General features: G+C 43.2%; 1 protein-coding gene across 2 annotated transcripts in view; it reads left to right on the top strand.

The window, feature by feature from the left end:
* The first annotated feature begins 2,021 nt into the window (after positions 1 to 2,021).
* The window catches only part of smpd5 (sphingomyelin phosphodiesterase 5), a 46,106-nt gene continuing 38,404 nt past the window's right edge, over positions 2,022 to 9,723 (top strand). Inside the window, exons 1-3 of one of the 2 annotated variants that reach the window (XM_059971643.1) lie at positions 2,022 to 2,197; positions 6,760 to 8,052; positions 8,267 to 9,008. In XM_059971643.1, coding sequence (XP_059827626.1) covers positions 6,916 to 8,052; positions 8,267 to 8,572 — 1,443 coding nt within the window. In that variant the 5' untranslated portion in view covers positions 2,022 to 2,197; positions 6,760 to 6,915 and the 3' untranslated portion in view covers positions 8,573 to 9,008. Of the gene's footprint in view, positions 2,198 to 6,759; positions 8,053 to 8,266; positions 9,009 to 9,723 lie in introns of those variants that run through there. The other variant, XM_059971642.1, reaches the window with a different exon arrangement.

Below are 9,723 nucleotides of genomic sequence, written 5' to 3'. Positions count from 1 at the left end.
AAGAAAACACTGGGAGCCGCAAAACCCATTTGACATTTAAAATGAAATAACACTGCATACAACGTTTTGTTTTGCCTTTATGCTATGTATAAACAAACTATAATGTGTTGCATTTATGAAATTGATGAACTCCTGCAGAGAAAACGAAATTACATTTCTGCATGCAACAAAAACATTTTGAACTCCGAAAAAAAGACGTTGGGTTGAAGGTTACTTTTAAGTAAAATACTCAACGTCTATTTGAGTCCTTCTTGTATTTATGAAAAACGCCAAACTTAAATTTGCCGTCAGCAGCAAACCAAAAATAACGTCAGCCAGCTGTCAACCTGAAAAATAAAAGGACTATTTCACTGAACAATGAAAACATATGAATATACGTAAAATAATAGGCAATTAAAATATTTATCATACTTGTTCAGGTTGACTCACACCTGACAATGCAGTTGTATTCAGTAGGGATGGATCGATGCTTAGGGGAGTGACCGGGAAGGATAATGTGTTTTTTTCCTCTCTGAACTCACAGAAGCGTTTCCCAAACGATGTTTGCATTGCGATGATTGCAGAATGTAAATACTCCGAATTTATCATGTCGTGACCTTGTTTGAACTCTCTCAAATTGGGGAAGTGAGACAATGGGCCTTTCTGTAAATCTCTGGCAAGCACTGTCAGCTTGCGCTCGAATGCCAAAACATCCTCAAACATGTGCAGGGCTGTGCGTCCTTTCCCCGAAGAGCTGTGTTCGGCGTGTTCAGGTGCGCTGTCATGTCTACCATGAAGTGTAGCTTTTCCAGCCACTCTGGCTGTTCCAGCTCAGGAAAGGTGAGCCCTTTGCTGCCCAGGAAAGTTTTCACTTCTTCCAGACAAGCGACAAAGCGTTTCAGCACCTCCCCTCTGGACAGCCAGCGATAAAAACACGTTGTAGCGGTGTGCTACACGCAGTCAGTAAACTGCAGTCAAAGATAGCTTTATTCGAACTAAACAGCCTTGCTTTTAAGCCTCCCTCAACCTGCCCCCCCATGGCGCAGAGGCTCCAAAGCTCTGTGCTCGCAAACCCCCGTAGGCTATCTAATTGTGAGTCAGTTTGGATGTGCCAGGAAAAGGGTCACCACAACCAATTATTTCCCAAAGCAACAGGGAGCCGCAGCACAGACGTAAAAGAGCCACATGTGGCTCCGGAGCCGCGGGTTGCCGACCCCCGCACTAGACAGAGGAGAGTGGAGAGGAACTAGTTGGGTCTGGTGCCCAGAAAGAATCTGAGAACTTTGAAGCCTTCCTGGTGGGGGATGGAGGTGTGCATTTCTCTCTCACTTTAACTCCTTACCTGCCCATCACCTCCATGTGGTACTCCTCCCCCTTTTCTTTCTCCCATGGCTTTCTTTCCTCTCCTATCAGATTCCCCTTCTCCAGCCGTTTTTCTTTAACCAATCAACATCCCAGCACTTTACTTCACCTTCTTACCCCCCCTACCCCGCTCACCTATCATCTCGTGTTTCTTCCTCCCCTCTCCCCACCTAACTTTCTTTCTCCTGTCTTGCTGAAGTGTCTCGGCCCGAAACGTCGATGCACTCTTTTCCATGATACCTGGCCTGTGTTCCTCCAGCATTTTCAGTGTTGCTTGGATTTCCAGCGTCTGCAGTTTTTATCTCGTTTGCATTTATTCTGTCGGTACCCTTTATAATTTCGTAGACTTCCATTAAATCTCCCGCCATTCGCCTAAATAAAGCCTTAACCGATTCAACCTTTCCCTTTTCCTCAGTCCCACCAACATCTTTGTAAATGCTTTGCTAAATTCTGCAGTTTCTCCTCATCCTCAGGTTTAATTTTGACAATGTTATTATCTTTTGTTCTCTCCTTTTGCCTAATTTTCTGGTTAGCCACGAAACGATGGATGAACCGCTCAGACGACGCGCGCCACTCTGCCGCGATCCCGCCCAGCGGTACGTTCGCGCCGATCCGAGGCCGCACCTGCCTGTGGGCGGGGCTACGTCGAGTGTGCGCGATGGCGTCAGACAGGTGGCGCTCTTAGGGGCTGTGGAGGGGACAGCGCGAGACCAGGTGACAGGCAGGTTTGCGGCGGCGGGGGCGGGTTGTCATCGTGGCGGCCTGCGGGCTGAACGAGGCTGTGGGAAGGGAGCGACTGCTACTGGTTTGCCGGTCGCACGGTTCCGGGTTCGCCCCGTGAGAAATGCGGCTCCAGGTGAGTTGTTTTACTGGTCGATTGGTAGGAGCTGAGTGTGGGAAGTCTGGTGTGGAGGCGGAGTGTGGGCTGAGGGAGGTGTGTGGAATTTGTGGATGGGGGGTGTGTAGGGTTATTGCTGCAGGTGGGTAGTGGAGATGCAGGATGAGGGTTGAGGAAGGTATATGGAGTTTGTGGGTGGGGGGAGTTATGGAGGCCAAGTGAGGGCTGGGAGGTGAGTAGGGGGAAGAGAAGGGTGTGGAGATAGGATGAGTGTGAGGGGTGTCTGAGAATTGTAGGGTATGGAGGTGAGGTGGGAGCTGAGACGGGTGTGAGTTTATGTGTCGGAGGATGGGGAGATGAGAGCTGAGGGGTTTGTGGGGGTTTGAGGGGATGGGATTGTGGCTGAGAGGAATATGTGAGGCATGTAGGTATGGAAGGAGAGGTGATGAGGGTCCACACTCCCAGTCTGACTTCCCCTGGCTGATTCAGATCACATCCGATCCTTTTGTTGTGTTTTCTGGTTTAAGTACTAATTTGAATATCCTATTTAAGTGTGTGATTGATATGTAAATAGATTTTGCCTAACCTGTTCAGGAATCCATGGCCATCCTGTGCGTTAGCCTAACAAGTGGCTGAGGATGGTTAGTCTGGTATGTACTAGCAGATAGTGCTCAGTCCTTCACTGAGGAATATTCACTAGCCATTGATTGGTTATTGCACAGAAAGATGCCAGCTGTCCCAAACTTGGATTTTTTTCTCTAGAATGTCAGAGGCTAATAGAGATTTTGAAAATTGTGAGACGGACCTCCTGCAGAGATTTGAAAAAAACACCAAGAGGATCGTTGGGGTCTCTCCCCCCCCCCCCCCACTATTTGTGACATTTACTAGGAGTGTTGTATACAAAACTTACAAAGCATTGTTGAAGATCCCCGCCACCCATCCCATTATCTCTTTGACCCACTACTGTCCAGGAAGGTATAGGAGGTATAGGAGCATCAGTACTAGGACTGCCAGACTGGGGAACAGCTTCTTCCCTCAGGCTGTGAAACTTTGACTAACCTGCCACTAGCGAGGTCACATCACTAGGACAGTGAGCTGATTTCTGTACCTTTGCTGCATACTACATGCATTTTGAATTGTATTCTATTAAGTCCATGGTAATATTTTGGTTTATATGCTGTTTGTGCACTGTGGTCTGGAGGAAGGTTGTTTTGTTTGATGTTTCCATGTACAGTCGGATGACAAACTTGAACTTGCATAGACAGTATCTGTCTATCTTATGGGAACACAATCTTTTCTCCAGGGTAGAAATATCGAAGTTGAGGATGTGCATTTCATGAGCGGGCTAAAGTTTAACGGAGATCTGTGGAAGGTTCTGCTCGGCCTGGTAGTAGAAACAGGTGTATTCGGGACATAGAACATAGAAATCTACAGCACATTACAGGCCCTTTGGCCCACAATGTTGTGCCAGCCATGTAACCTACTCTAGAAACTGCCTAGAATTCCCCAATTCCTCTATTTTTCTAAGCTCCATGTACCTATCTTAATAGACCCTATTGTACCTGCCTCCACCACCATCACCGGCAGTGCTTTCCACACACCCACCACTCTCTGTGTGGAAAAACTTACCCCTGACATCCCCTCAGTACCTATATCCAAGCACCTTAAAACTATGCCCCCTCGAGTTAGCCATTTCAGCCCCGGGAAAAAGCCCCTGGCTATCCACACGATCAATGCCTCTCATCTTATACACCTCTATCAGATCACCTCACATCCTCTGTCACTCCAAGGATGTTTAGGAAAATCTTATATAGCTATGTATATTTAAGAAGAATGGAAGGTTCTGTAGGAGGGAAGGGTTAGTTTGATTTAGAGTAGGTTAAAAGGGCCTGTACTGTGCTGTAGTGTTTTATGTTTTGGGGGACGTTTCATTGTAGTGCTCACTAACTCTCCAGATCTATGGTGAGCAATTGCTAATTCCAGACTGTGGCCTATTTCAGGATCCTCCCTACAGCTTACACAAATTCATGCAAATGTACTTAATGAATCAGTAGGTCTGATGTTATACATTAATTCAGGAATTTTATAAACAGTGGTCACACCCTGTGGTTACATTATTGCCTATACTTAGTGCTATTAATTTTTCAGGATCCAGTTATTACTGGTAAGACCAGCATCTGTTGCAGATCTCTTATTGCTCTTAAGGCAGTGATGACTCATTTCTGCTTGTGAAGGCACAACTGCAGCGCTGTTGATGAGGAAATTCCAGGAATTATTCCTAGTAACGTTTAAGGACAGGGATCAGGATGCTATGTACCTTGAAGGAGAACCTGTTGATGTGCTCTCATGCAATTTCTTCCCTTTGTCCCACTAGTGATTTTTTTTTACAGTCATAGAGCACAACAGCACAGAAATCTGCCCTTCAGTCCATGTATTTATCCAAACCAATCTTAAATGTTCCAATTCTCCACTTCCACTGGCAGCTTGTTCACCACCCTCTGAGTGAAGAATTTCCCCTTAAACATTTCACCTTTCAGCCTTAACCTATGATCTCTAGTTCAAGTCTCACTCAACCTTCTTGCATTTACCATATCTATACTCATAATTTTGGAAACCTCTATCAAATCTCCCCTCATTCTCTTGCACTTGACAAAATAAAGTTCTAACCTATTAAACCTTACCCTATAACTCAGGTCCTCAAGTCCTGGCAATATCCTTGTAAATAAATTTTCTCTGCAATCTTTCAATCTTATTGATATCTTTCCTATCGGTATGTGACCAGAACTACACAATATTTGAAATTAGGCCCCACCAACATGATATCCCAACTCCTGTCCTCAGTAGATTGACTTATGGTGCCGTCTTGGAGTGTGACTTTGATCTAACGCCCTAATTATTCCTTCAAGTGGATTTAATCTGTGATCTAATTTCAAAACAAAATGGGAGTTGCATCTGGTGTACTATCCAACAGTTAATTTTTCTCAGAACATTCGATCATTCTGAGAATGCTATACATCAACTGGAAGATTCAAGATTATTTAATATAATTTCCAGTATACAACTGTAAAGGAGAACAAAATAATTGTTACTCTGGATCTGATGCAGCATAAAAACATGTAAGATAAAGAACACAATAATAAAGAAAACACAATAAATATAAATAGATAAGATACCTTCTGTATACAAGGTGATTGAAAGGAAATGATCAAGTAGTGGTGGTTGGGATGTAGAGGAGTGGGTTAGAGGGCAGAGGTACTGATCAGCCTTGCTGCTCGTTGTTTCCAGTATTGTGTTTGGAATAGTTGTGTAATGTGTGGATTTCTTAAAATTAAATAAGAGCTCACATCTGAAAGGGATGACTTTCACTCAACTTCTCTCACCCCATTCACTGAACTTATCCCACATCAATGGACTCACCTTCGAGGATTCCAATTCGTGTTCTCAATATTTATTGCTTATTTTTTATTATTTACTTTTTTTGTATTTGCACAGTTTGTTATTGGCAAAGAATTTACCCTGTTTTATCTTATTGACTATAAGAGAATTTACCCCATTATCAAACCAAAATAAAGACACAGACCTCAATATATGGTTAACCCTTTAGTACGTGATCATGGGTATCCATTGCAGGGAGTGCAGCGTAGGTTCACAAGGTTAATTCCCGGAATGGCATATGTTGAAAGATTGGAGCGACTGGGATTGTATACACTGGAATTTAGAAGGATGAGAGGGGATCTGATTGAGACATATAAGATTATTAAGGGATTGGACACGCTGGAGGCAGGAAGCATGTTCCCGCTGATGGGCGAGTCCAGAACTAGAGGCCACAGTTTATGAATAAGGGGTAGGCCATTTAGAACAGAGATGAGGAAAAACTTTTTCACCCAGAGAGTGGTGGATATGTGGAATGCTCTGCTCCAGAAGGCAGTGGAGGCCAAGTCTCTGGATGCATTCAAGAGAGAGTTAGATAGAGCTCTTGTAGATAGCAGGGTCAAGGGATATGGGGAGAGGGCAGGAACGGGGTACTGATTGTGTTTGATCAGCCATGATCACAGTGAATGGCGGTGCTGGCTAGAAGGGCCAAATGGCCTACTCCTGCACCTATTGTCTATTGCATTACAACTCCACCAGTGTCAGATTACATCTCAAATTTATACAGTAAATTTTGGGCAAAGGCCAACAGCTAAATATATTTAGTCAGTGATTTCAAGAAGCACTCGTTAGGTATAGCCAGTTCACAAATGTTTCTACACAGTGCATTGGATTAGAAAGATTAGAACTGCACATCCATATTCAGCTCCTCTATTAGCCAAACAGTCTTGGACAAAGGTTAGCAGTATCTCATTATTGGCATGATCATGACCCAAATATTGGGCAATACTTAGCTAGTCAAGCTTGACAACAAAATTTAATTTTTTTTCCACCGTTATCTTTTACAAATCAGTTGTTTGTCTATCCTGTTGGGTGAGGTCTTTCATTGATTCTATTATGTTTCTTGGATTTATTGACTATGCCTGTAAGAAAATGAATCTATGTGTACTTTAATAATAAATTCACTTTGAACTTTGGTTTTGTTCCAGGTTACAAGAAGGCACGCAAAGAATTCGTTGCGCAGTGACAGGTCTCCTCCAATTGAAGATGTCACAAAACGTAAATGACTGGCAGACTAGACCCAGTGAAAGTTACTTATTCAGACTATAGCACTAATTGAGAAGGTTAAATGTAAATTTGTAAATATGGTTCTACGCGAGTCTCCTTTCCCGAATGCCTGTGTTCATGGCCTGCATTCTGCAGCTTGGGCCTTGATCTTCCCTTGTTTTTGGTCCCTGGATCATATGATTGCTATCTGCGTGCCAACGACTCCTGAGAAACGTCTGAAGCAGCAACAGGAATGCTATCTCTGGCCAGTGAAGACTTTCTTTAGTTTCCTTCTATGCCTGACTCTACTGGTAATCTGCATGCCTCTGGCACTAATTGGGTTCATTGTTTGGGCTCCTCTACAGACAGTCAGAAGGCCATTCAGTTATTCTTACGTGAAGAAACCAGTAGCCAGTGCTGAGAAACAATGGTCCGGTTACGGAGAGGGAAGGGGGTTCAGTTTTCTTGAAGCAAACCTGTGCTTTCTGCCCAATAGTCTAGCCCGATTTAACAATCTGGCTAGGACCCAAAGGAGAGCTACTCAGATCGCCACTCACATCTGTGAATCTGTAGGTCGGCCAAGGATTAAAGTGTGCGTGGATTCTCCAACGAGCATGACTGCCAGCTCTCAGAGCGGGAGGAGCTCTTTGACCCCAGTCAGAGATGTGCCTAATTCGCACAGTGTCAACAGCACACAGGGGCCTGGGGAACTGCTTCCAGTCTTGAACAGCCTGCACTACATTGATAGCTCAGAGGAGAGCAGCGAAGTTGAGAATATGAGTCCAAGTCAAATCAATGTGCATACTTCAGCAGTGGAAGCAAGCAGCCCGTCAGAAACTGTAGAAGAGCTGACAGGCGACCAACCCAGCCAGCAACCTGCTCCATCTCCTGCCTTTGCAACATGGCACAGCAGACCTCGAAAGAAGCAGAATAGGAAAGAAGACCTGGTGGCAGAAATATCTCCACTGTTTCCTGCTGATATAGCCTTCGTCTGCCTACTGGAAGTCTTTGAGAAACGGGCAGCAGCCAAGTTAAAGCAGCTTCTTCAACCGGCATTTGCACATGTTCTCTATGATGTCGGCGTGTACGGCTTTCGTGGCTGCTGTGAGTTTAAATTCCTCAACAGTGGGATCTTCTTTGCTAGTCGCTATCCCATCCTTCATGCAGAGTATTACTGCTTTCCCAGGTCACGAGGAGAAGACGCCCTGGCTGCTAAAGGTCTCTTGTGTGTTAAGGTAAGGAAGTATTAATTGTCTCTTGCGTGTTTACATCTGGTTATCAGGTGCCTGTCTTAGCTCAGCAGAGTGCTCTCTTACATTAGAGTCAGGGGATTGGTGACAGATGAGCAGTAACCTTAAATTCCTTAGTGTTATATCAGAAAATCTGTCTTGGGACCAGCTTATAAGTGCCATCACAAGCAATGCATGACAGTACCTCTTCTTTGTGTAGATTCAACATGTCTTCTATCCTGACTGGTTGCATCATGACCTGTTATGGAACACCAATGCCCAGGAATGGGAAAAATCTACAGAAAGGGTGGATACAGCCCAGTCCATCACAGGCAAAGCTCTCCCTACCATTGAGCACATTTACAAGGAGTGTTGTCGCAGGAAAGCGGCATCCATTGTCAAGGACCTCATCACCCAGACCATGCTCTCTTCTCACTGCTACATTTGGGCAGAAGGTACAGGAGCCTTAGGTTTCACACCGACAGGCTCAGGAGCAGTTATCAGGCTCCTGAACCAGCATGGATAACTTCACTGACCTCAACACTGAACTGATTCCACAACATATGGACTCACTTTCAAGGACTCTACATCTCATGTTCTCAGTATTTATTATTTCCACAATTTATTTTATTTTGTACATTAGTTTGTCAGACTTTGTATAGATTTTTTCATAAATTCTATTGTTTTTCTTTATTTTCCTGTAAATGCCTGCAAGCAAATGAATCATGTTGTAGTATATTGTGTCGTGTCCGTACTGTACGTACTTTCGTAATAAATTTACTTTGGATGATGTCAGTTTATGCCCCAATCCAGACACTTGAGTGCAAGTGTTCCTATGTCCATTTGGCTGAAGAACCCAGCAATTAAATCGTAGCTGACTTCCTTTTATGCCAAAGTGCCCTCAGTGTTTTGTATCCTTTTGGATATTTCTGCTTCTTTATGCTGGAAGGACATGTTGGATATCAAGTCTTTAAGGAATCTTTAGTTTTTTCCTTCTCTTTCAATATTTTTATTAATGTATACAGGAATATATAATGAATACAGAGTGTATATATATAAAAAAATTACTAACAGAATACAGACAACAGAAAAATTGAACTGTATAGGACTGAGTAACATACATGTATATAGTACTCTGGTAATGATTACTAATACTGCAAATTTATAAAGCCTATACATTAGGAATTTTATATATATGTATAAAAAATCTAGCCCCTACCAAGAAAGCCAATGGGTAAGAACAAGGAAAAAATAAATTTTTTTTGAAGTGTTGCTAAGTTGTTAACAACTTAGAACATAATTAATAACCTACGTTTAAAAAAAAACAAGTTAGAGTAGTAGTTCATAAAGGGACCCCATTTCGTATAAAAGTACAGTACTGAATTAGAAATAGAACACCAAAACTTCTCCAAACTAAGATGAGTCATAATGTCTTCTAACCACTGCATACGAGTAGGAGAGACTGCTTTTTTCCATTTAAGCAAAATCCGTCTTCTCGCCATAAGTGAGATAAAAGCTAGAACATACAAGTCTGAGGGAGTTAAAGTTATATCTTAAGTTCCGAGAATACCAAAGAGAGCAGTAAGAGGATTAGGTTCAAAGCTAGTGTTTAAAAAGTTGAGGAAAAAGTAGAAAATACATCTTTCCAAAATTTTCCTAAGCTGGGACATAACCAGA

This window comes from Hypanus sabinus, chromosome 6, assembly GCF_030144855.1.
Source record: "Hypanus sabinus isolate sHypSab1 chromosome 6, sHypSab1.hap1, whole genome shotgun sequence".
Lineage (NCBI taxonomy): Eukaryota > Metazoa > Chordata > Chondrichthyes > Myliobatiformes > Dasyatidae > Hypanus > Hypanus sabinus.
This window is presented reverse-complemented; position numbering and strand designations above follow the sequence as displayed.